Here is a 25,798-nt window from a genome sequence, read left to right on the forward strand (position 1 = left end):
GATTAACTGAGTCACACCCTGCTCCTTGCATTTCAGCCCTCCCAGAAAGGGTTACTAGTCAGTTTCCCTTAGTGTGCTGCTGGAGGCGTGTCTGGGAACTGCTTATATACCTGCCTATTCCCATCATACCTTGCTGGTTAATTCAAGTCTCACCTGTGTATCTTGCACTCTTGTTATCTTGTTTGGTATTCTGTGTTTTGTCTGCCTGTATCTGGACCTATATATAACCCGCTTGATCTTGACCTGACCTGTGTATAACCCACCTGAAGACCTGTATATAACATTGTTTGTCCCTCAGTATCGTTTACCTCCTAGTGCAGTGATGGTGAAGCTTTTAGAGACAGAGTGCCCAAATTACAACCAAAATCCACTTATTTAGCGTGAAGTGCCAACATGGAATTTTAAACAGTAACTTACAGCTACCTGTTCTTTCAATCGTATCGCCCCCTGAAGCAACCATTACATTTGAAAGGAGGGCAAATTCAGACTATCATAGTTGCTTCTCTCCAGGCTCTCTCTCATACAGGAAGAATGGTGGGTCTAGCAGGAGGACCTCCAAAGACATTGCAGTTCAGTCCACACCTTCTAATTTTACCTGCAGTTCCAAACATCAAATGAAGTGTTGCTTTAAAGTAGCGCTGAGAGCAGCATCTCTTCAGTTTCCTGGGACAGCAGGAAGATATGGTCCTGTTTGGTGAAATCTGTCCTGAGTGATCACAGAAATTGCTCTGAGTGCCATCTCTGACACCCGTGCCATATGTTTGCCACCACTGTCCTAGTGTTATCCCGCTTCCCCTGTCTCAGACCTGTGTTAGTATTCTGTGCACCAGTGTGATCACTGGCCTGCACCTGTATTCTGGTTACCTGTTCGCTCCACCATCCAGCAGCTGCCAGACGAAGTAAGTTTTCCCTGTCATCTTATAGGGTCGCTCAGGGACCGCAAGTTAGGTTCCCGAAGTGGGTTGGCCCTTATCAGGGCGGTTTATCTGCTTTAGGCAGGGCCTTAGCCCGCAGGGACGTCGCAGGGTGAGTTTGCCACCACTTACCTAGTCTGACAGCTAGCGCAAAGCCTGGTTGTGGTTGCGCGGTTTGCCGGACAGGAGCGGATAATTATACAGGTTGTTACGGACGCGGCAATACCAAATATGTAGGGTTTTTTTGTGTGATTGTGTTTTTTATACTTTATTAAGTGTTGTACTGGAAAGTTACATTTTAGGGGCTTAATTTTTATGTATTTATTTTTTATTTATTCTCATTTTTAAACTTTAGTGTTTTTACCTTTTTTTTTACTTATACATACTTGAACTTGAACCAGAGATGCTCTGATAGTTGGTTCAAGTCCAATACACTGCTCTACAATACTGCTCTACTACTAATTTATTGTAGAGCAGTGTAATCTGTATGGTACGCAGACGCATCCGCAGACATTTTACAGTCAGCTGTAATATACAACTGACAGCCACTGCTTGTGGAGCTAGCTCCATTCTTGAGCCGGTGCCAGAAACGGAACGTTATATAACAGTCACGGCAAACGTTTTAGAGGCCGAGTTCCCAGACTGCAACCGCAAACCTACTTACATATCGAAAAAGTGCCATACGGAAATGTAACCCTGAATAGCCTTTAACTTATACAATAGGGAATGAGCAAAACTTGTTTAGTATTGTTAACATGCAAAACATTTGGTGCTTGTTTACGATTGGGGGCAGTTCCTCCCTGTTGCGTTTGAATTCTGTTTCCCCTAAAATAAGACATCCCCCGAAAATAAGACCTAGTACAATATTGATCAGGCTTAAAAATATAAGGCCTCCCCTGAAAATAAGACCTAGCGGCAGTCATTAAAGCAGCGCCTCCCAGAAGATTGTGACATGGGGAAGAATTCAAGGAATTAAATCACTGGTTGTTGTGCTGCAAATGTGATACCAACAGCAACAAGGATTAGAAGGGGTCATTTATGGAAAGTGCTTTTACTAAACATGAGAGATTGAGGCCAATGATCCTAATAGAAATTGAGTCACAAGAAATACAGCATGAAATTCGGTTTGGAGTGTCATGAGGATGTTTAAGAAGTAGATTTTTTGTTCAATCTTAAATGTTAATTCTTGTTCATGGAAAAATAAGACATTCCCTGAAAATAAGACCTAGTGCCTCTTGAGAAGCAAAAATTAATATAAGACACTTTCTTATTTTCGGGGGAAACAGGGCACGTCATCTGAACGCAGCCTAATATTGCTATTAGGATAACTAGAAAACCTGCAGCACTCCTGTGTTAAAAAAAATAAATAGGGAGCTACTAAGTTGAGCAGTGCTGTTTAAGTTTACATGGGACTGCTGGGATTTTTGAACCCCACAGGACTTTGGCGGTCTATCCCTTTTATTTCCTTATATAGGACTGCTGCCTTTTGTTCCATGTCAAACAGTCAGTCATGTGTTAAATGTCATACTTTACACAGAGAAATAAGCAGCAGTCCTATGTAAAATATGGTGCAATAGGATGCAGAAGTCCTTTGTTGGGAAAAAGAAAAAGATAAAGTTTCAGCTCACCATTTGTTGGTTTTTCATTGTGCTGGCTGCTACTCCGGGACCAGGAGGGTTAAATCCAAATATTGTAGAAGAAGAATCGCATGCCGCACCAAAAATTGTAGATAAAAGCATGTAGTTTTATTCCAAAAAAATTTTTCTTTAAAAGACAATCATAAGATAACAATAAGTTTAGCGAGACAGCCTGATTGGCATAGAGTGAAACGGCTGACTGGATCGCCTACGTGTTTCGGGCTCAAAAGACGCCCTTACTCATGGCTGACTTTCAAGTAAATGTGATGTGAATATATAGTCTTGTTCACCTGTCTCACCGGTGCGCTAATGATGAGCATCCGGTGAGAAGGGCAGACTTCTTACCTTAAAAACATACAATAAAACATTTACTAAGAATAAAGCACATAGCAAAAAATACCAACACTTACTTCCTCATGTACATCATATATGTATATACATTTCGTAGTACGAAGAATGTTCGCTTACATGTGAGTTGTGACGCTCGGAAAACCTGACCGGAAATACATCTCTAATTGCATGGCAGTGTGGACAGGAAGTATGGCTCCACTGTTCCCATGACAACGCGAAGCCAAAGTCACCGCGGACCCAGATACAGAAACACCCGGTCCCGTCAACAAAAGTATGGTAAAATCGACATTGATGTTAATTTTGGTGGCCCGGATTTGTTCCGGCCAAATGATAGTAGAAGAATAAATGCTGTGGAAACCGGGTTAGTTACTATAGAGCTAGCTCGCAAGCGACTAGAGAATGAGGGTCAATTATGTAGGGCACTAAGGGGGGAGTGTATACTATATCCTACGCACATTGTTGTGGGCATAATCACCAGACATGTACAATATTCTGGACGTGTGGGGAAGCATGCAGAAGATTGCATTACATCTCCCCACACGTATGTAAGACATAATAGTCAATAGTGGAACATGAACTCCCGTCTGAAGTTCATGCCTTCCGGAAATCTAGTATTAAGAACAAGAATCCAGTATGCCTCCCTGTCTAATAGCATTTTGTGTCTGTCCCCGCCACGTTGGGGCAAGTACACCTGTTCAATGGCGAAGGTTTCCAAAGAAGACACCTCTCCCTGGTGAAAATCTATAAAATGTCGTGCCGCTCCAGAGAGGGATCTCCTCCTATCGATTTGTTGCAGTGCATTAAGTTTATTCCAGTTGCGTATGTCCCTAAGATGTTCTAAAAATCTTTGTTTCAGTTTCCTAGTTGTGCAACCCACATACAGCTGGGTGCACAAGGTACATTTAATTATATATACTACATAGTTTGAGTTACAATTCAGGAATCCTTGTATATCATATGATTGTGTATTTGTATTATCAGAAAAAGTTTTGGTGGGTGTGACATAGGAACAAGTTTTACATGGGTGAGAGCCACATTTAAAAAATCCCTTATGGTGTAACCAGGTTTGTTTATGCCTATTTTTCGTACCAAAATAACTGGGAGATATTCTATTACCTATTGTGGGTAGTTTTTTGGGAATAACTCTGACACCATTGGTCAATAGGTGTGATATTTTTTCATCACTTTGTAAAATGGGTAAGTATTTAATGAAAATATTTTTGATATCGGCAAATTGATTGGAATATTGCAACGTTAGACATGGAGTGTTCATGTTATTTTTAGGTGGCCCACTGTAACCTTTGCGTTTAAGCATGTCTGTTCGGCTCTTCTTACAGACAGCGGCTTCAGCCCTATTTAGCATCCACTGAGGATATTTGCGATCCTTAAGTCTGTTTTTGATCTCAGAAACCTCCCGTCTGTAGTCCATTGTATGGCTACAGTTCCGGCGTGCTCTGTTCATTTCTCCTATGGGGATGGCTTTGATGACATGTGTGGGATGTGCACTGTGTGCATGTAGAATGGTGTTTCCAGCTGTTTTTTTACGGTGAGTACATGTGGATATGATTCCAGACTCATCCGCTTTGAGTTTTAAATCAAGAAATTCTACATATGTCCTATTTGTCGAGAAGGTAAATTTTAGGTTATATTGGTTATCATTGATAAAATCCATAAACACCGGTACGGCAGACACATCTCCGACCCACACCAGTAGCAGGTCGTCGATGTATCTGCCGTACCAGTGCAGAGCATCACAAAAAGGGTTATCAGTGGAAAAAATATATTCCTCTTCCCACATTGCCATGACAAGATTTGCCAATGAGGGGGAGAACTTAGCCCCCATCGAAACTCCCTGGGTTTGCAAATAATAGACATCATTAAATAGAAAAAAATTATGTGTCATCAGGTACCATGTCACTTGTTTGAGAAACAATTGTAACAATTGTAAGAAGTCCTTTGTTAGTTATTTACAGCGTCTTCCGCACCATGTGACTCTATATTCTACACAGGGTTGCTGCAGCGTGCTTCCTTTTTTATTGCGGTTGTGTTTCCCTCCATGTAAAGCAGACATTCCTGTGTAACATGTAAGTGACAGGACGGCCTGATATTTATGGAGGAAGACGTGGCAGTCTTATTTAAGTAAGTTACTTAGGATTGCTGCTTTTTTACAGTCCTGTATAAGTATGATAGTGTTTTACACAGGACTGTCTGCTATGGCTTGGAATGCAGCAGTCTTGTACACATTGAGTGACTAATGACCAGGGATGTTTATAGTGTCCAGTGACACAGGAGACGCATCAAATGGCATGAGGATGAAGCTCACCCGTTCAGTTCATATGACGGCCAGCTTCATCTCTCATCTGCAGCTCATTCCTATAACATGTGGGGATGAATGAGCATACGCTATGATAGCATCCTGCAACAGGGATTCCACCCACACTTAACCTTTGACCTGTGGCTGGATGTCGCTCCTTGCTGAAGTTCTTATGACTGTCAAGCGTCGGCCAGCCTGCAGAAACTTCATAAAGAATAGGTAGTGTGAGAGCAGGAAGCTCAGCTGGAGGTGGCTGGGGCCACTGAGCATGTGCCAACAGAGAGGGTTCTGCGTGCCATAGGTTCGCCACCGCTGTTATTGAATGTCCCCATGTGGGAAGTATCTTCCCGTAGGGACGTACTATAATGTCCTGGTACGCATAGGGGTTAAAGGTGATATTCTCCTGTTTGAAAAACAGATCAATTGTGTTTCCAGGTGACACAGTTCAGGAGATGTAGGCATTTGAAAGACCCCCACCCCCCTCCAGCCTAACAGCCAATGGTAAAATGTAAAAGGAGCTGTAGGAAAGACTTAGCTTACAGTTTGCAACATTCTGCATTTGTATCTAAACTTGGGGAAAGGGTGATAAAATGGTGCTTTACATATTTATAGAATATTTTAGTAAAGGTTTATTCAGTTTCGCTGCTTATTTAAAGAAAACTTTAAATCGATAAAATGACAAAAGAGTAATTTATCTGCCAATTTAAAAAAAAAAATGTAATTAATAAAACTACATTAGCAAGTTAACGTCTCACATGTCATGAAAAAAAAACAAAGTAAAAATTGTTTTGATATGTAAAGCTTTTCCAAATATATTGTTATTCATTTTTAAAAACCAGGGCATAAGAAGCTTAAAGAAGAGCAGATCCTACAAGAGGGGACACACACCAGTATGTCAGTGTGCATGGTTTACAATTCTTCATCCTGGTGGTAGATGTCCTTTAAGGGGGTTTTCCCAAGAAAGAAAATTCTCACATTTCAATCCCCTAAAGATGTTAACACAATACAGATCATTGTCACCCCTTACTTTACAATTTTACTCAGTTTGATAGCTGTTTTAGCTCCTATGACTTGTTGGCTGCTCAGTGCAAAATCCCAGTGTGTGGGTGGGGACTCTCTAAGCAGACACATTATAATCCATCTAGTTCTGTGGGGTGACTTTGTGGTTACATCATCAGGGTACAGGTGTATATACACTTTCATCTGGCTTCTGACATTGTACTAACACACTGACACATAGAAGAGGAGACAGATGAGAGATGATGAGATGCATGAGATGCCTATTACATGACAGACAGAGGCTGACAGACTTTTACACTGTTACAATTTTAGCTCTGCAACATCTCACAGATATGTGCCTGGCTCCCCCTTCCCTTGTAGTTTGCAGCCTCTCTCTGCTCTGTGCTGACAGGAAATGATCAGTGTGAGCTCTGTGCAGGGGGCGTGGCTACAGGCACACAGAAGGGAGACAGAAATCTCATCTGCATGCTGTCACATACAAATCCAAGATGGCAGCCCGACCCCAAGTCAGAAGTTACAGGGTCATGTCTAGGGGCAACTGAAATTGTGTACAGCAGGACTGATAGAGACAGGTTGTGAAATTTTTGTGAATTCGAGAATGTGTTATTTTCTTATCCTGAGTACATATAAGAAACTTGTCTTTGTGGGAATACCCCTTTAACTCCTTTAATATTTTGGTGAATAAGCAAATGCTGCACAGTTCATTACTAGCAAGCAGCTAATAGACTTTGCATGAAATTGGTTGATAAAAATATCTTTTTAAAAGTATGGTTTGCAAAATTGCTTATCACGCACATATTTTAAAACCCAATGAATTTGGTAACCTGCAAAGATACTTACAACATAATTCCCTATGCTTAAATAAGTAGCAGAAATGCCATTTTGTACAATTCCAAGCCGAGCTCGTAAAAGCAATTATGGATTGTCCTGTGGGCAGATAATAGATTGTTTTTCCAGCCGAGCAGAGTTGATGTAGTGTCTCACTTTAATTAAGTGTGAGCATTGATCATCTTAGATGGTCTTTTATGCATACATAGTTCACTGGCAGTGTTGCAATTCATTTTAAGGAGCAAAGGTTTTGGTATCTTGGGCTGCATTTTTGTGGTTAGCTGGTGTGAGCTAGAAGCACGCTCATTTGTATGCCTCATTCCATTTTATGTGGAAATGTGAATGACTTGCTTGATGTGAATGCCTTATAGTTACTTATTTTTAGATCTAAATTCCATCCTTTTAAGTCATCTTCATGATATAAAATACAGACTACCTCATTTTTCTCACCACTCAAAAAACATTGTATTGGCTCTAATTTAACACATGAGCAGCATCCACAGCATTATGCATTATTGTGTGCAATAACAAAATGTAACATAAGATGCAGCATGAGAAAAGATACTTAAAATAGTAAACCTATGCATAGACATCCAGCATTTCATATATGGAAGAGCCACATACAACATTTCATCCACCAAGCTTGCAAAGTAAGTATTAGCATATTCTTTCTGCTGCTCATACTCTGTATAGGTAGCCCTCTGGAACTCTCTCTGATGCCAAGTATCAACCTAAAATGACTACTATAAAATTGTTCACTCATAGATATGGTTTACATGTGATAACTTCCCCCGTAAATTAGTTAATGGTATAAGAATGTTATTCACAGCTTTGCATCAAAATATTAACATTTTAATGAGGTCAATAAATCTCCAAGCTAATCGCTGAAAGAACACATCTCAAGAGCACAATCACTACATAATTTTAGAGTCTGCTGGGGGTCCCTACTAATTCTTTCTTCATACAGTTCATACAATAGCAGAGTTACCATCCAGCAATATTTAATAAACATGTATTTTACTCCAAAATTCAACAATTCTATGCATTATTCTGTAAGTTACATTTAATGTGAACTTGTCACAAGGAATGCCATCTTTATCTGGTGACAGGTTCCAAAATCCTATGTTAATTTTTAAAATGCCTTCGTCAGCATTCTGAATCATTTCAGTAGTTTATATAAGGTTACTTCGCATTACCTGGCTCCCTGCCAGCGGCATATGGTGAGTCCCGGGAGGGGCCAGGTGCCGCCTGTGTGCCTGTGTAGTTCTAATCTCTTCCACACTTATGCAGCTCCCTCACTCCTCCCCACTTCCCATCATGTGCATTGAGCAGGCAGGGGAGCTAGGGGGATGCTCTGGAGTAAAGGAAGATACATGAGGAGACGTCCCCAGGGACTCACCACACACTGCTGACAGTGAGCTAGGTAATTTAAATTTGACTTGCATAAACTACTGAAATGATTCAGAAGGATGATAAATGTTTTTTTAAAAGAAGAACATAGGTTGTTGTAATGGGTCACCAGCTAAAAATGGCATTCCTGGTGACAGGTTCGCTTTAATATAAATTAAGTAGCTGCAAAAGCCATTTCCATGTCATGCATATCCAGTGCCTTCAACCGCTAAAGCTCATCATATGGAGTAAGTCTTTTGGAGACTTGAGGCCAGTGATTGGCTAAAGCAAGTCATATGACAACAGCTGGAACAAAAGAGTTAAGGCATGTTTTTTATTCTAGAAGCTTTTTATTTTAGTTGGACAACCGCTTTCAGAAATACCAGATATATAAACCCCAAAGACTGACTAACACCCATTGTGCTTTTAGAGAAAATGGGCAATTTTCAAAACTATAAGCTTGAATATGGTCTAATATTTATAGCTCAAGTATCCCAGCAAATAAACATGTGAATTCTGAAACAGACCCCGGTTTATAATTCCTTTCAATATAAGCGAAATCTGATCAAGCAGAAGCTACAGTCTCACAAGATTTATGGAATAAGCTGTGTGTGGCTGTTAAAGTCTTTCAATGTAAATTGTGCCAAAACCTGTGGAACATTTGATGTCCAACACACACAGCTCCGACCATTCCAAAGCTTGCCTTTCATACATTCTATATTACTCTCTTCTACAAGGCAAAGTGATTTTATTTCATTCTTGCTAAATGATCTATGAGCTGAAAACATGGCATGGCCAATGAATGTCTTTGTTAAAGTCATTTAGTATGACACATTTCACAGGCTAATAAAACAGAGAAATTGGGATAAAGCTGTTAGAATTTGTAATGTTAAGACAGGCTCTTTATACTATATATGTTATATAATGAGTAGAGATGAGCGAGCACTAAAATGCTCGGGTACTCGTTATTCGAGACGAACTTTTCCCGATGCTCGAGTGCTCGTCTCGAATAACGAGCCCCATTGAAGTCAATGGGAGACTCGAGCATTTTTCAAGGGGACCAAGGCTCTGCACAGGGAAGCTTGGCCAAACACCTGGGAACCTCAGAAAAGGATGGAAACACCACGGAAATGGACAGGAAACAGCAGGGGCAGCATGCATGGATGCCTCTGAGGCTGCTTAATCGCACCATTATGCCAAAATTATGGGCAACAGCATGGCCATGACAGAGTGACAGAATGAAGCTAGATAGCATCTAAAACATCCAATAATTGACCCTGACACTATAGGGGACTTCATGCAGAGGCAGCGGCAGCAGCGGCAGGCTAGAGAGTGGCATGGCGACATACCCTAAATGGACTCAGGCTTCAAACCAATGGGTGGCAGAGAGGAACCAAAGGAGGTGAGCAAGAAGCGCTCAAATAATATCGGTACATGATAAAAGTTTGCCAGTATATTTTGTGGATTACACAGCAGGGTGGCGACAAAGTTAACATGGAAGCCATGAAAACAACCCAAAATTCTGCCTGACACAGCTCGTTTGATAAGGGGACCATGTATGGAGGCAGTGAACTAGTAGTAGATTAAAGGTGCTGCAGTTAAAACTATGTTAGTTGGATCTTGGCATGGAGCTGGCGCTCCGCTGCCAGGCGAGCTTTCGCCAATCCAAGCCCCTGTCTCTAGGCTACTCCCCAAACAGCACTTCTAAGAACCTTTTGTATAAGATCAAGTGTAATAGCGTTCTTATAAGTTTAGGATATGGCGGGTGAGGGGAATGGAAACAGATGCGCAAGAAACGCTGAAATAATATTGGTAAATGATAAAAGTTTGCCAGTATATTTTGTGGATTACACAGCAGGGTGGCGACAAAGTTAACAAGTTTGTTGTGGAAGCCATGAAAACAACCCAAAATTCTGCCTGACACAGCTCGTTTGATAAGGGGACCATGTATGCCTACAGTTCATGCCAGTCGCTGCTCTGGCTGCCAGTCTCCTTTCGAATACAGTTTAAAATAATAACCCTCATCCATAAAGCTCTGTATAATGCTGCACCCCCCTACCTCTCCTCTCTTATCTCAGTCTATCGCCCAACCCGTGCTCTTAGATCCGCCAGTGATCTTAGATCAACCTCTACCCTAGTGCGGACCTCCCACTCGCGTCTCCAAGACTTCTCTAGAGCTGCACCAATTCTATGGAATGCTCTGCCCCGGACTATCAGACTAATACCTAACCTCCAAAGTTTCAAACGTGCTCTTAAAACCCATTTCTTTAGGCAAGCCTATAACACTCATTAACTGCATGAAGTTTTAACTCTTCTACTAACCCGTCCTGTGTCGTCCTCCCATCTGTTATCCAGCAACCAACAGGCACCAGACTTCTATGCAGTCCCATTCACCCTGGACCTGGTGACGGCTGAGTGGTTCAAGCGACAGCAATTCCATTTATTATATTTTGTTCTATTCCCTAAGAAGAATGGCTTGACCATTAAAAATTCTTTTACCTCGTGTTACCCCATCATCTTCATAAACCGTAAGCTCTGGCGAGCAGGGACCTCACTCCTGTTGTTCCATACAAATGTTGTGCTCTGTTACGTTACATTTGTATTTGTTTCCTATGATTTGTAAAGCGCTACAGAATATGATGGCGCTATATAAATAAAGATTATTATTATTATTATTATTATGGAGGCAGTGAACTAGTAGTAGATTAAAGGTGCTGCACTTAAAACTATGTTAGTTGTATCTTGGGATGGAGCTGGCGCTCCGCTTCCAGGCGAGCTTTCGCCAATCCAAGCCCCTGTCTCTAGGCTACTCCCCAAACAGCACTTCTAAGAACCTTTTGTATAAGATCAAGTGTAGTAGCGTTCTTATAAGTTTGGGATATGGCGAGAGAGGGGAATGTAAACAGATGCGCAAGAAGCGCTGAAATAATATCGGTAAATGATAAAAGTTTGCCAGTATCTTTTGTGGATTACACAGCAGGGTGGCGAGAAAGTTAACAAGTTTGATGTGGAATGCCCTGTAATAGCTCTTGGGCGGTGTGCCTTTTATCGGCTAGGCTCAGCAGTTTGAGCACCGCCTGCTGTCGCTTAGCGACGGCACTGCTGCTGTGCCTAGAGCTACCGACTGATGGCGCCATGGCCACGGATGGTAATTCGGAGGAGGAGGAGGTGGAGGAGGGGTGGGAGGAGGAGGAGGTATAGTAGGCCTTTGAGACCTGGACCGAGGTAGGCCCCGCAATCCTCTGCGTCGGCAGTATATCACCAGCCCCAGGGTCAGACTCGGTCCCAGCGTGCACCAAGTTAAGTGTAGTAGCGTTCTTATAAGTTTGGGATATGGCGGGTGAGGGGAATGTAAACAGATGCGCAAGAAGCGCTGAAATAATATTGGTAAATGATAAAAGTTTGCCAGTATATTTTGTGGATAACACAGCAGGGTGGCGACAAAGTTAACAAGTTTGTTGTGGAAGCCATGAAAACAACCCACAATTCTGCCTGACAAAGCTCGTTTGATAAGGGGACCATGTATGGAGGCAGTGAACTAGTAGTAGATTAAAGGTGCTGCAGTTAAAACTATGTTAGTTGGATCTTGGCATGGAGCTGGCGCTCCGCTGCCAGACGAGCTTTCGCCAATCCAAGCCCGTGTCTCTAGGCTACTCCCCAAACAGAACTTCTAAGAACCTTTTGTATAAGATCAAGTGTAGTAGCGTTCTTATAAGTTTAGGATATGGCGGGTGAGGGGAATGTAAACAGAAGCGCAAGAAGCGCTGAAATAATATTGGTAAATGATAAAAGTTTGCCAGTATATTTTGTGGATAACACAGCTGGGTGGCGACAAAGTTAACAACTTTGATGTGGAATCCATGAAAACAACCCAAATTTCTGCCTGACACACCTCGTTTGATAAAGGGACGATGTATGGAGGCAGCTATATGGACGACTTTTGGAGGTAGCAATGGAGACAACGTGTGGAGGCTGCTATGGAGACAATTTAATTTGGATAGTGCCTGTATGTGGCAGTCCAAAAAAGTTTTCAAACCAGAGGAGCAGGTAGGTGGCCCTCCAGAAAAATGGAATAGCTTGAGTGCCTGTATGTGGCAGTCCAAAAAAGTTTTCAAACCAGAGGAGCAGGTAGGTGGCCCTCCAGAAAAATGGAATAGATTGAGTACCTGTATGTGGCAGTCCAAAAAAGTTTTCAAACCAGAGGAGCAGGTAGGTGGCCCTCCAGAAAAATGGAATAGATTGAGTGCCTGTATGTGGCAGTCCAAAAAAGTTTTCAAACCAGAGGAGCAGGTAGGTGGCCCTCCAGAAAAATGAAATAGATTGAGTGCCTGTATGTGGCAGTCCAAAAAAGTTTTCAAACCAGAGGAGCAGGTAGGTGGCCCTCCAGAAAAATGGAATAGATTGAGTGCCTGTATGTGGCAGTCCAAAAAAGTTTTCAAACCAGAGGAGCAGGTAGGTGGCCCTCCAGAAAAATGAAATAGATTGAGTGCCTGTATGTGGCAGTCCAAAAAAGTTTTCAAACCAGAGGAGCAGGTAGGTGGCCCTCCAGAAAAATGGAATAGATTGAGTGCCTGTATGTGGCAGTCCAAAAAAGTTTTCATACCAGAGGAGCAGGTAGGTGGCCCTCCAGAAAAATGGAATAGATTGAGTGCCTGTATGTGGCAGTCCAAAAAAGTTTTCAAACCAGAGGAGCAGGTAGGTGGCCCTCCAGAAAAATGGAATAGATTGAGTGCCTGTATGTGGCAGTCCAAAAAAGTTTTCAAACCAGAGGAGCAGGTAGGTGGCCCTCCAGAAAAATGGAATAGATTGAGTGCCTGTATGTGGCAGTCCAAAAAAGTTTTCAAACCAGAGGAGCAGGTAGGAGGCCCTCCAGAAAAATGGAATAGATTGAGTGCCTGTATGTGGCAGTCCAAAAAAGTTTTCAAACCAGAGGAGCAGGTAGGTGGCCCTCCAGAAAAATGAAATAGATTGAGTGCCTGTATGTGGCAGTCCAAAAAAGTTTTCAAACCAGAGGAGCAGGTAGGTGGCCCTTCAGAAAAATGGAATAGATTGAGTGCCTGTATGTGGCACTCCCAAAAATTGTTTAAAACAGAGGACCGGGTCGGTGGCCCTCCAGAAAAATTAAATGCATAAAGTACTATAGCTAGAGCCAGTGGGCCCTGTCAAAAAATAGCCAGTTTCCTCTGCTTTACTGTACAAAGAGGAGGAGAAGGAGGAAAATGAGGAGGAGGAGGAGTGGATAAATTATTCAGGTTGAGCTTCCTTCACCTGGTGGAGATTGGAAATGATGAGAAATCCAGGCTTTATTCATCTTAATAAGCGTCAGCCTGTCAGCGCTGTCAGTCGACAGGCGTGTACGCTTATCGGTGATGATGCCACCAGCTGCACTGAAAACCCGCTCGGACAAGACGCTAGCGGCAGGGCAGGCAAGAACCTCCAAGGCGTACAGCGCCAGTTCGTGCCACATGTCCAGCTTTGAAACCCAGTAGTTGTAGGGAGCTGTGTGATCATTTAGGACGATGGTATGGTCAGCTACGTACTCCCTCACCATCTTTCTGTAAAGATCAGCCCTACTCTGCCGAGACTGGGGACAGGTGACAGTGTCTTGCTGGGGTGACATAAAGCTGGCAAAAGCCTTGTAAAGCGTACCCTTGCCAGTGCTGGACAAGCTGCCTGCTCGCCTACTCTCCCTCGCTACTTGTCCCGCAGAACTACGCACTCTGCCGCTAGCGCTGTCAGAAGGGAAATACTGTTTCAGCTTGTGCACCAGGGCCTGCTGGTATTCATGCATTCTCACACTCCTTTCCTCTCCAGGGATGAGAGTGGAAAGATTTTGCTTGTACCGTGGGTCCAGGAGAGTGAAACCCAGTAATCGGTGCTGGAATAAATTCTTTGAACGCGAGGGTCACGGGATAGGCAGCCTAGCATGAAATCTGCCATATGCGCCAGAGTACCAACGCGTAAGAATTCACTCCCCTCACTGGCCTGACTGTCCATTTCCTCCTCCTCCAACTCCTCTTCTTCTGCCCATACACGCTGAACAGTGAAGGACTCAACAATGGTCCCCTCTTGTGTCTCGCCAACATTCTCCTCCTCTTCCTCCTCATCCTCCTCCTCCTCTTCCTCCTCATCCTCCTCCACCTCCACCTCCTCCGATATGCGCTGAGAAACAGACCTAAGGGTGCTTTGGCACAAGGGAATCTTCTTCCCCCGTCTCTTGTGACGAGCGCAAAGCTTCCGACTTCATGCTGATCAGAGATTTTTTCAACAGGCCAAGCAGCGGGATGGTGAGGCTGATGATGGCGGCATCGCCACTGACCATCTGTGTTGACTCCTCAAAGTTACTCAGCACCTGACAGATATCAGACATCCACGTCCACTCCTCATTGTAGACTTGAGGAAGCTGACTGACCTGACTACCAGTTCTGGTGGAAGTTGACATCTGGCAGTCTACAATCGCTCGGCGCTGCTGGTAAACTCTGGATAACATGGTCAGTGTTGAATTCCACCTCGTGGGCACGTCGCACAACAGTCGGTGAGCGGGCAGTTGGAGGCGGCGCTGCGCTGCCCTGAGAGTGGCAGCATCTGTGCTGGACTTCCTGAAATGCGCACAGATGCGGCGCACCTTCGTGAGCAAATCAGACAGATTGGGGTATGTCTTGAGGAAACGCTGAACTATCAGATTTAACACATGGGCCAGGCATGGCACATGTGTCAGTCTGCCGAGTTGCAGAGCCGCCACCAGGTTACGGCCGTTGTCACACACAACCATGCCTGGCTTCAGGTTCAGCGGTGCCAGCCACAGATCAGTCTGCGCCGTGATGCCCTGTAATAGTTCTTGGGCGGTGTGCCTTTTATCGCCTAGGCTCAGCAGTTTGAGCACCGCCTGCTGTCGCTTAGCGACGGCACTGCTGCTGTGCCTAGAGCTACCGACTGATGGCGCCATGCCCACGGATGGTAGTTCGGAGGAGGAGGTGGAGGAGGGGTGGGAGGAGGAGGAGGCATAGTAGGCCTGAAACACCTGGACCGAGGTAGGCCCCGCAATCCTTGTCGTCGGCAGTATATGACCAGCCGCAGGGTCAGACTCGGTCCCAGCCTCCACCAAGTTAACCCAATGTGCTGTCAGCGATATATAGTGGCCCTGCCCGGCAGCACTCGTCCACGTGTCCGTGGTCAGGTGGACCTTGTCAGAAACGGCGTTGGTCAGGGCACGGATGATGTTGTCTGACACGTGCTGGTGCAGGGCTGGGACGGCACATCGGGAAAAGTAGTGGCGGCTGGGGACCGAATACCGAGGGGCGGCCGCCGCCATGAGGTTGCGAAAGGCCTCGGTCTCTACTAGCCTATAGGGCAGCATCTCCAGGCTGAGCAATCTGGAGATGTGGACATTAAGGGCTTGGGCGTGCGGGTGGGTTGCACTATATTTGCGTTTCCGCTCCAGCGTCTGGGGTATGGAGAGCTGAACGCTGGTGGATGCTGTGGAGGATCGTGGAGGAGACGATGGGGTTTTTGTGCCAGGGTCCTGGCCAGGGGGCTGACTATCAGCTGACACAGGGGAAGGAGCAGTGGTGTGCACGGCCGGAGGTGAACGGGCTTGTTGCCACTGAGTGGGGTGTTTAGCATTCATATGCCTGCGCATACTGGTGGTAGTTAAGCTATTAGTGGTGGAACCCCTGCTGATCCTGGTTTGGCAAATGTTGCACACCACAGTACGTCGGTCATCCGGTGTTTCCTTAAAGAACCTCCAGACTTCTGAAAATCTAGCCCTCGCCACGGGAGCTTCACTAGTTGACACATTTGGCGCTGATGCACCAGGTCTGGCCCTGCCTCTCCGTCTGGCCCCACCACTGCCTCTTCCAACCTGTTCTGGTCGAGGACTCTCCTCCGTCTCAGAAGCACTGTGTTCACCCGGCCTATCAACCCAGCTTGGGTCTGTCACCTCATCATCCTCCGATCCCTCAGTCTGCTCCCCCCTCGGACTTCCTGCCCTGACAACAACTTCCCCACTGTCTGACAACCGTGTCTCCTCATCGTCGGACACCTCTTTACACACTTCTTCCACTACGTCAAGAAGGTCATCATCACCCACAGACTGCGACTGGTGGAAAACCTGGGCATCGGAAAATTGCTCAGCAGCAACCGGACAAGTGGTTTGTGACTGTGGGAAGGGTCCAGAAAACAGTTCCTCAGAGTATGCCGGTTCAAATGCCAAATTTTCCTGGGAGGGGGCAGACTGGGGGGGAGGAGGCTGAGGTGCAGGAGCTGGAGGAGTGCCGATTTCGGTGACATGGGTGGACTGCGTGGAAGACTGACTGGTGGACAAATTGCTCGAAGCATTGTCGGCAATCCACGACATCACCTGTTCGCACTGTTCTGGCCTCAACAGTGCTCTACCACGAGTCCAAGTAACTTCAGACATGAACCTAGGGAGTGTAGCTCTGCGGCGTTCCCCTGCTCCCTCATAAGCAGGTGGTGTCTCACCCCGCCCAGGACCACGGCCTCTGACCCCTGCAGTAGTTGGACGCCCACGTCCCCGCCCTCGTCCTCTACCCCTAGCCCTCGGGTTAAACATTTTGAAAATGAGAGTTATAACTTTAATTTTTTTTTAACTTTTTTTTGTGTTTTTTGTTTTTTTTTGTGTTTTTTAGTTTTTAAAACCAAACAATGCTATCCTATTGCTATGGCTATTTTCTAGCCAAGTATGAAAGCACACTGCTATGCCAGATGAGATGACGCTGAGTTATTAAAAAAATAAACGTAAAATAAAAAAGGAAATGGCAGACTGTGCCTAATTGAAATCCAACCCCTAATAAATTTTCCCACTTCGGTCTTTGCGATGGATATGTGCGTCACTAAGCGCAAAACACAGCGGTCGCAAGTCTCACTACAAATTGCTCACAATTTGCTAGTAGATGCACTGCAGCAAGTACAGCCACCAGCAGATCAACCAGAAATCAAATATATATAACGCTACTGTAGGCGTAAGTAAGCCGTTTGGATTCTCCTATGGCTATTTTCTAGCCAAGTATGAAAGCACACTACTATGCCAGATGAGATGACGCTGAGTTATTAAAAAAATAAACGTAAAATAAAAAAGCAAAAGGCAGACTGTGCCTAATTGAAATCCAACCCCTAATAAATTTTCCCACTTCGGTCTTTGCGATGGATATGTGCGTCACTAAGCGCAAAACACAGCGGTCGCAAGTCTCACTACAAATTGCTCACAATTTGCTAGTAGATGCACTGCAGCAAGTACAGCCACCAGCAGATCAACCAGAAATCAAATATATATAACGCTACTGTAGGCGTAAGTAAGCCGTTTGGATTCTCCTATGGCTATTTTCTAGCCAAGTATGAAAGCACACTACTATGCCAGATGAGATGACGCTGAGTTATTAAAAAAATAAACGTAAAATAAAAAAGGAAATGGCAGACTGTGCCTAATTGAAATCCAACCCCTAATAAATTTTCCCACTTCGGTCTTTGCGATGGATATGTGCGTCACTAAGCGAAAAACACAGCGGTCGCAAGTCTCACTACAAATTGCTCACAATTTGCTAGTAGATGCACTGCAGCAAGTACAGCCACCAGCAGATCAACCAGAAATCAAATATATATAACGCTACTGTAGGCGTAAGTAAGCCGTTTGGATTCTCCTATGGCTATTTTCTAGCCAAGTATGAAAGCACACTACTATGCCAGATGAGATGACACTGAGTTATTAAAAAAATAAACGTAAAATAAAAAGTAAATGGCAGACTGTGCCTAATTGAAATCAAACCCCTAATAAATTTTCCCACTTTGGTGTTTGAGGTGGATATGTGTGTCACTAAGAGCTAAACACAACGGTAGCAAGTCCCCCTGCAAATTCCTCACAATATGGTACTAGCTGCAAATAAAAAGAAAAAAAGTATAACGTTATTGTAGCCCTAAGAAGGGCTGTTGGGTTCTTGTAGAATCACTCCTGCCTAACAGTAAGCTAATAGAACACCCTAACGCTTTCCCTGACCAGCAGCAGCTCTCTCCCTAGCGGCATCCAGACACAGAATGATCCGAGCAGCGCGGGCAGCGGCTAGTCTATCCCAGGGTCACCTGATCTGGCCAGCCAACCACTGCTATCGACGTGTAAGGGTACCACGTCATGCTGGGTGGAGTGCAGAGTCTCCTGGCTTGTGATTGGCTCTGTTTCTGGCCGCCAAAAAGCAAAACGGCGGGAGCTGCCATTTTCTCGAGCGGGCGAAGTATTCGTCCGAGCAACGAGCAGTTTCGAGTACGCTAATGCTCGACCGAGCATCAAGCTCGGACGAGTATGTTCGCTCATCTCTAATAATGAGCATAAAAGACAACTGGACGCAGCAGTAATCCATAATAATATTTATTGAGGAGTTGGCACTAGCAATATATGCACCACTAACCTAACAAGCACAAAGAGGAAAAATATGCCTTTCCAGAAAAAACTGGAAAAAAGGTGTAGGGGGGGATCAGTTTCTACAAAGCATTCCTGACAATAAGAAACTGGTGCTTCACATACCTGTTGTTTTTGGTTTGTCCTGATTCTTAGGCAGTTTACTCAGTAAAGGAGATGCCAGCGACAGTGGATCACTTGGAAAAAAAATATGTAATATAATTTTAAAATATCAGATAAAATGGTTCATAGAAATAGTTTTTCAGTTTTCGGTACCAACAACCTTAGCCATGTAGTAAAAAGCAAAGTCAATTGTGATCACTTATATGATGTCTGTCTGGCGTGTTGTCACTTTCATACATAGAGAAGACACAACATACAGAGTTCACATCCAAAATAAATGAATCATGATATAACAACAGAACTTTATTAAATATAAATTTTAAAAAAACTGCAAAAGAACATATATAAAAAACCTAAAAGTCCAAATCACTCCCCTTTCCCTAGAATATGAAAATAAACTAATAAAATCATAAACATGGTAGGTATCCAGGTATTCCAAAATGCCCAAATTAATTACCGTATTTTTCGGCCTATAAGGAGCACTGGAGTATAAGGCGCACCTCTAATAAATGCCTGCTAAGACATCTAGGTTCATATATAAGGCGCACTGGAGTATAAGGCGCAGGATCAAATGCAGTACCTAAAAATGACCAGCAGGTGGCAGACCTGTGCACAGTTCTAGCCAGCTACACTTCCCAAGAAACTTGTCTTCAGCGTGTCAGAGAGCTCCGATCTCAGAGGTATGGGCTGCTGGGGGTTAATGCAGGTTGATGCAGCAGGGGTTAAGCGGTCTCCCTCTGCCCCTTCTCCTTCCCTCCTCAGCCAGGGTGTTATTCCTGTGGGGTTCCCTGTGGCCCCTTCTCTTTCCCCTGTTACAGGGCTGTCAGGTATGGGGGATTGTTTACTGATGATGATGATTGCCTCGTGGTCGGCACTATGGCGGCTCCGGTCTCTCCGTGCTAGGGGAGGGCAGGATGGGCACAATGTTAGTTGTGGTGCCAGGGCACTTCAGGAGCTAGGGACCCTGTATACTGTGTGGGAAGGTGCAGGAAATTTCTGGGGATGGAGCTATTAAACACTGGTAAATGTACAGTACATCTTGTCTATAGTACATTTCTGTATAAGTTCATATATAAGGCGCACTGGCCTATAAGGCGCACCTTTGATTTCTGAGAAAATTAAATGATTTGTGGTGCACCTTATAGGCCGAAAAATACGGTAAAGAGTATTCCCGGCGTTGAACCCCGTAGCGGAAAATAGAACCCAAATCTTTGAACCGCCACTTTTTGGCCATTTCGCAACTCATAAAAATTTGAATAAAAAGAGACAAAAAGGTATGGTAGTCCTCAAAATGGTAGCAATGAGAATGTCACCTTGTCCCGCTAAAATAAGACCATACGAAGATCTGTACGCTGGTAGTATATATATATATATTTTTTAAAGTCAACGTCAAAATGAAGAATTTTTTTTTCCATACAAAAGTTTTTAGTTTTTTAGAATCTATCAAAACATATTAAACCCTATATAAATGTGGTATCTCCATGATCATACCAACCCAAGGAATAAAGGGTAGGTGTCATTTGGAAAGAAAGCGGCAAAAATGTGGGTTTTCGTCAATTAAACCACCCGCTTCCCAGTACATGACATGGAATATTTAATACTGACACTGGAAAGAACAATTTGTTACGCAGAAAACAATCCCAAAGACAGTTCTGTTCATGGCAAAAGGGGTTTACAACAAAGAAAATATAAACAGACATGCTCTTATCATTACTGTACCGTTCACAGCTACATTTTAGGACCAGTGGTTCAGATCATACAATGAATATCACCCCTAGTTATTAGTTATCACAATTGCTTGTGACAAACAACCTCCCAAAAGTACCTCACAAAAGTGTGGTACCATACTGTATAGGGTATTGAAACTTTGTCATCAGCACCTGCATCTCATTTTGGGTGATAGTGTACAGAAAAAATGACGCTGTTCTAGTGTTTCTCTCGTGTTCTGCCTCGATGTTGTCCACTGACTTGACCTAAGTGATAACTTCTTGTATGAAATGAACTGATGATTGCAGCCAATGATTGAGCGGACATCTTTTTGCTACATTTAGCAGGACATACGTCAGTGGGGATACTCTTTTTCTCTTTCTGAATCAGCTGAGTAAAGGCATGAAACAAAAGAGAGAGGAGTTGATCGGGTCATGGTCTCCACAGGTTTTACAAATCAAATCTTGTAACGTGTCCCAGTATCTTTGTACTGGTAGGCATTGCCACAAGACATGGAAAAGATCAGAGGCCGCTAGTTAAGATTTTGGACATCTCCTCATACTCTCTGGTTTTATAGAAGATGGGGAGAGATTGAAGGCATACGGTATATCACATTATTGATCATTTTATAATGCGTTTCTCTCCAATGGTTATTTATTACATATAATGGTGTCCCGCAGTAACGCTGACTTCTTTGCCGTATTCAGAAGATTTGTATGAGAACATTGCAGAGTTGCTACAAGATCATTGGGGACCAAAAGGGTTCTTTTAAATGTAGGTTGGAATATTGGTTAGTTCCATGTATCCAATTCCTAAAGTGTCTTCCCAGGCATGCTGGATTATATCTAGTTGTGTTTGGGAAATTTAGTCCTCCCGCACTGATTTGGAGCATCAACTTGCGAAGAGCTGCTCTGACCCTTCTACCCATAAAAATCTATAGAACCTGCTATTAAGGGCATTTATGTCTATATGTTTTAATAGGAGGGACATGGTTTAGAGCAGATATAGCAATGTAGCAAAACTAATCATCTTCGCTAGGTGCACTCTGCCTGTCAGGATCAATGGCAAATTTTCCCATCTCTACAATACTTTATGAATTTTTCATAAAAAGTGGTGGGTAGTTTAGCGTATACAGTGATGCCAATCTGTTGCCTAGTTTGATCCCCAAATATTTGATAAACGAAGGCACTATATTAAAGCCTTGCTATTTTATCACCTATAAGTCCCCAGGCATTAAGGAATCTAAGCACAAAACTTATGACTTAATGGAATTTATAGAATATCCTAACGGGCCAAATTGTGTTATGTGTCTCATTATGCGATATAGGCGATTAGCTGGATCAGAAATAAAATAGCAAGACATCATCTGCAAATAGTGCAGAATTTCTATTTTGAGCTCCTACCATTATTCAATCACATAGTTCCTCCAATTGTAGCCTGCGGGTAAGCAGTACTAGTACAAGTTTAAACAAGAGAGGGGGGGGGCAACCTTGTCTTGTGCCCTTTTGAAGGGCAATGGGGGAGGAAAAATGCTAGTTATGGAAATCACGGCATGCGGGGAGGAGTATAGCGCTGAAATAAAATTATGAATACTACCCATTTTGTTCAATTTGTCTAAGACCTGGCCGAGCCATCGCCAGCAGACATTATCAAACGCTTTTTTAGTGTCTAGCACAGGGGTAGGGAACATATGGGTCGTGAGCCAGATGTGGCTCTTTTGTTGGCTGCATCTGGCTCTCAGACAGATCTTTAATAAATAGTGATGGATGCTGTGTGTGTCTTAGACTGATCACTGGACACATGTTACTGCTGCCTACGTCCTTTGTACGACACAGGTGCCACGCCGCCTTCGTCTAAGCCTGGGTCAGAGAGAGGAGCATGGGAGCAATGAGGAGCTGGCTGCAGTAGGTGAATATTCATTACTTTTTGATGTGACTACCTATCTTCTGGGGGCATGTGCTGTGGCTACCTATCTACTTGGGGGCAAGTGCTGTGGCTACCTATCCACTTGGGGGCAAGTGCTGTGGCTAACTATCTATTGGGAGGCATGTGCTATGGCTACCTATCTACTGGGGGTATGTACTGGGGATACCCATGTACTGGGAGGCATGTGCTGTGGCTACCTATCTACTGGGAGGCGTGTGCTGTGGCTACCTATCTACTGGGGGTATGTGCTGTGGCTACCTATCTACTGGGGTTATGTACTGGGGCTACCTATCTACTGGGGGTATGTGCTGTGGCTACCAATCTACTGGGAGGCATGTGCCATGGCTACCTATCTACTGGGGGTATGTACTAGGGATACCCATCTACTGGGAGGCATGTGCTGTGGCTACCTATCTACTGGGAGGCGTGTGCTGTGGCTACCTATCTACTGGGGGTATGTGCTGTGGCTACCTATCTACTGGGGGTATGTGCTGTGGCTACCTATCTACTGGGGGTATGTACTGGGGCTACCCATCTACTGGGAAGCATGTGCTGTGGCTACCTATCTACTGTGGGTATGTGTTGTGGCTACCTATCTACTGGGAGGCATGTGCATATTGTAGGGCTCTTACGGAATAACAGCCAAAAAGGTTCCTGACCCCTGGTCTAGCATAAGCAATATCCTTTTGTCTGCTGGCGATCACTGGAGTCCCATCTGGTCCAGGACTGCCAATACCCTCCTGACGTTTGTTACACAGCTAAGCCATTGAGGAATCCTATTTAGGCTGGCGTGAAGAGTTTTGGCAAATTACGAACTAGCCAGTCTGCCATTATTTTCACTGCTAGTGTCACATCCTATTAATTAAATTGGGCAATATGAACCCAAATTGTCCAAGCCTCTGTCTGGCTTTGGTATGATCTTTATGTAAGCTAGATTAGCTACCTGTGGTACCAGGGGGCCATGCTACACAATGGTAAAATATTTTGTCAACAATGCAGATATTTGCGGGAGGAACTCCATATAAAATGTCTGCTGGGCAGCCATCTGGGCCTGGGGTGTTATAACACATTGGTGTACATTTATGAAAAACAGTGCAAACTGCACTATTGTGTATAGTGCAGAGTGTGTCAGATTCCGGATTCTGGTACTCCCTGCACTGCCCACAATTTTTTTGGTGCACCTTTAACATGGGGTGTGCAACACCATTCTATCAGTCTTTGCATGTTAAATCTGCTGCATGGTCCGTCTGCGCACGGAAAGGCCCCCTTCTGTACAAAAATGTATGTTGCATGAAGGCTAGTGCAGCCGGAACACAAAAGGGTCTCGTTCTGCTTTATAGGCAGTCCGTTCCTCACTCCTTTTGCTAAAATGCAACAAACAGGTTTCCCAACACTTTACTACATTTAGCATGTTTAGTATTATAGGTTTTACGATGGTGGGCTACATAGGACATTTTTCGTCACCTCACATACATCTTAGTAGTAGAACACATGTCACGGGTGCTCCCGCGATCCCTGTCTCGGATCGCGGGCGCATCCTTGCTCCTCCGTGTGCCCCCGCTGCACCCGGTCTCCTCACTCACCTCTCCCGGCTCCTGCTCTTCCCCGGACTTCCTGTGTGTCTCCGCTCCTGAGTCCTGTGTAGCCGTGTTACCTGAGTTTCTCTGTGTTGCTGTGTTCCGTGTGCCTGTGTTCCTGTTCCCACCTGCCTGAACCTCCCATTGCTGACCCCGGATTTGGACTTGACCTCGCAGGCCAGTGGCGCCTGGGAACGACCTGGTGGTATCCTGCTGCAGCAAGTCCAACCCGCTTTGCGGCGGGCTCTGGTGAAAACCAGGTGCCACTTGGATTCTGGTCCCAGGTGTCGGCTAGTTCCATCTCCCGTGGTGGTTCAGAGGATCCACTGATCCTGACAACACTTATCTTCTAAGTGCTGCGTATATTGATATTTGTACTCTTTTCACCAGTGGCAGAAAAAGCATCATCCTTAGCAAGAAACACCAGGAACGTTTGATCCCCATTTCGAGTGACCAGGTAACCATGAGCACAGGTTTTACATTTACAGCCATGTGAAATGTACAGAGCTAATGTCCAGATCAGTTACTTGACTATGTATATGCAACTGTTATTTCACTGCTGTTAATTACTTGGGCACAATCATTGCTGTAGCCTATTCATTGAAGTCTTGTTATTGGCATGCCTTTTACTTTGTAGCATTTATCTCCTGTGCTTCATAGGCCCTGGTCCACATGAATTTCTGTCTCCTGTAGCCATCCTCCTTTTTATTCTTTGTACATGTTTTTAATATTCACTATGTAATTAATAAAGTCATAACTTTTTCACCTTTACTTAATGAATTTCTAGTCTTCATTTTTCTCCCCTCCCTTTCTATGTTTTTGTTTTATATCTAATAAAAATGCTAAATTCTCCTTAGCCCATGTACTATATACTTTTTTATGTCAGCTCCTCTGATGCGGAGAAGCCCAGATGCCGGAGGACAAGGATTGGGTCGTCAACAGCTATGTCGGACTAACAGGCTCTTCTTGGGGAATAAAGGTGCCGGTATATCTCACAGAGTGTCTTCCACTTTCTAGGGATTCATAAAGACTTGCTGTTTGCCATCACGATAGGTGACACGCAGTGTTGCTGGATACTGGAGCTGGAACTTCAATTTCCTTTGAAATAACTGTGCATATCTTGCTAGTGGCTTTGCGACACCTGGAGAGGTCTGCCAAATAGTTTGGAAATAGTAGTACATTTAAGTCCTCTATCATCAAGGGTTTGGTTAGGCGACAATTGGCGCTTGGCAGAGCTTCTTTCTCGGAAAAATCAAGATACTTAGATATTGTCTTTCTTAGATGTGCTGTCCGCAATCAGCTTTTCTGTATCCAAGGGATGTGCTCGCTCCACTTTGAAGGATCCAAGTATATCTAATGCCTCTTTCAGTTGTATGGAGAATATATGTTGATGGGTAATAGCTTCAGCCAGTCCTGCCAGCCTTAAAGGGAACCTGTCACCAAGGCACTATTTTCCATCTATCACAGGTTCCAAAATTTAATAACATCACAAAAGCATATATGCTTTTGTGATGTTTGTGGGATGTGCAATATCGCCATTATAGTACAGCACCTGGCTCCCTGCCAACATCCACCCTGAAGTCCCGGGGGCTGGGATTCAAATTCAA

General features: G+C 44.2%; 1 protein-coding gene across 7 annotated transcripts in view; it reads right to left on the reverse strand.

Moving 5' to 3' along the window:
* WDR27 (WD repeat domain 27) overlaps window positions 1-25,798 on the reverse strand; it is a 314,696-nt gene that overhangs the window by 210,687 nt on the left and 78,211 nt on the right. For all 7 annotated transcript variants that reach the window (XR_011854091.1, XR_011854090.1, XR_011854089.1 and 4 more), the window contains exon 13: window positions 18,985-19,055. Coding sequence is in view for 2 of the 7 variants with exons in the window: in XM_072141007.1 (XP_071997108.1) it covers window positions 18,985-19,055 (71 nt within the window). In the remaining 5 variants the exon portion in view is untranslated. The remainder of the gene's footprint in view (window positions 1-18,984; window positions 19,056-25,798) is intronic.

This window comes from Engystomops pustulosus, chromosome 3 (assembly GCF_040894005.1).
Source record: "Engystomops pustulosus chromosome 3, aEngPut4.maternal, whole genome shotgun sequence".
In the NCBI taxonomy this organism is placed as follows: Eukaryota; Metazoa; Chordata; class Amphibia; order Anura; family Leptodactylidae; genus Engystomops; species Engystomops pustulosus.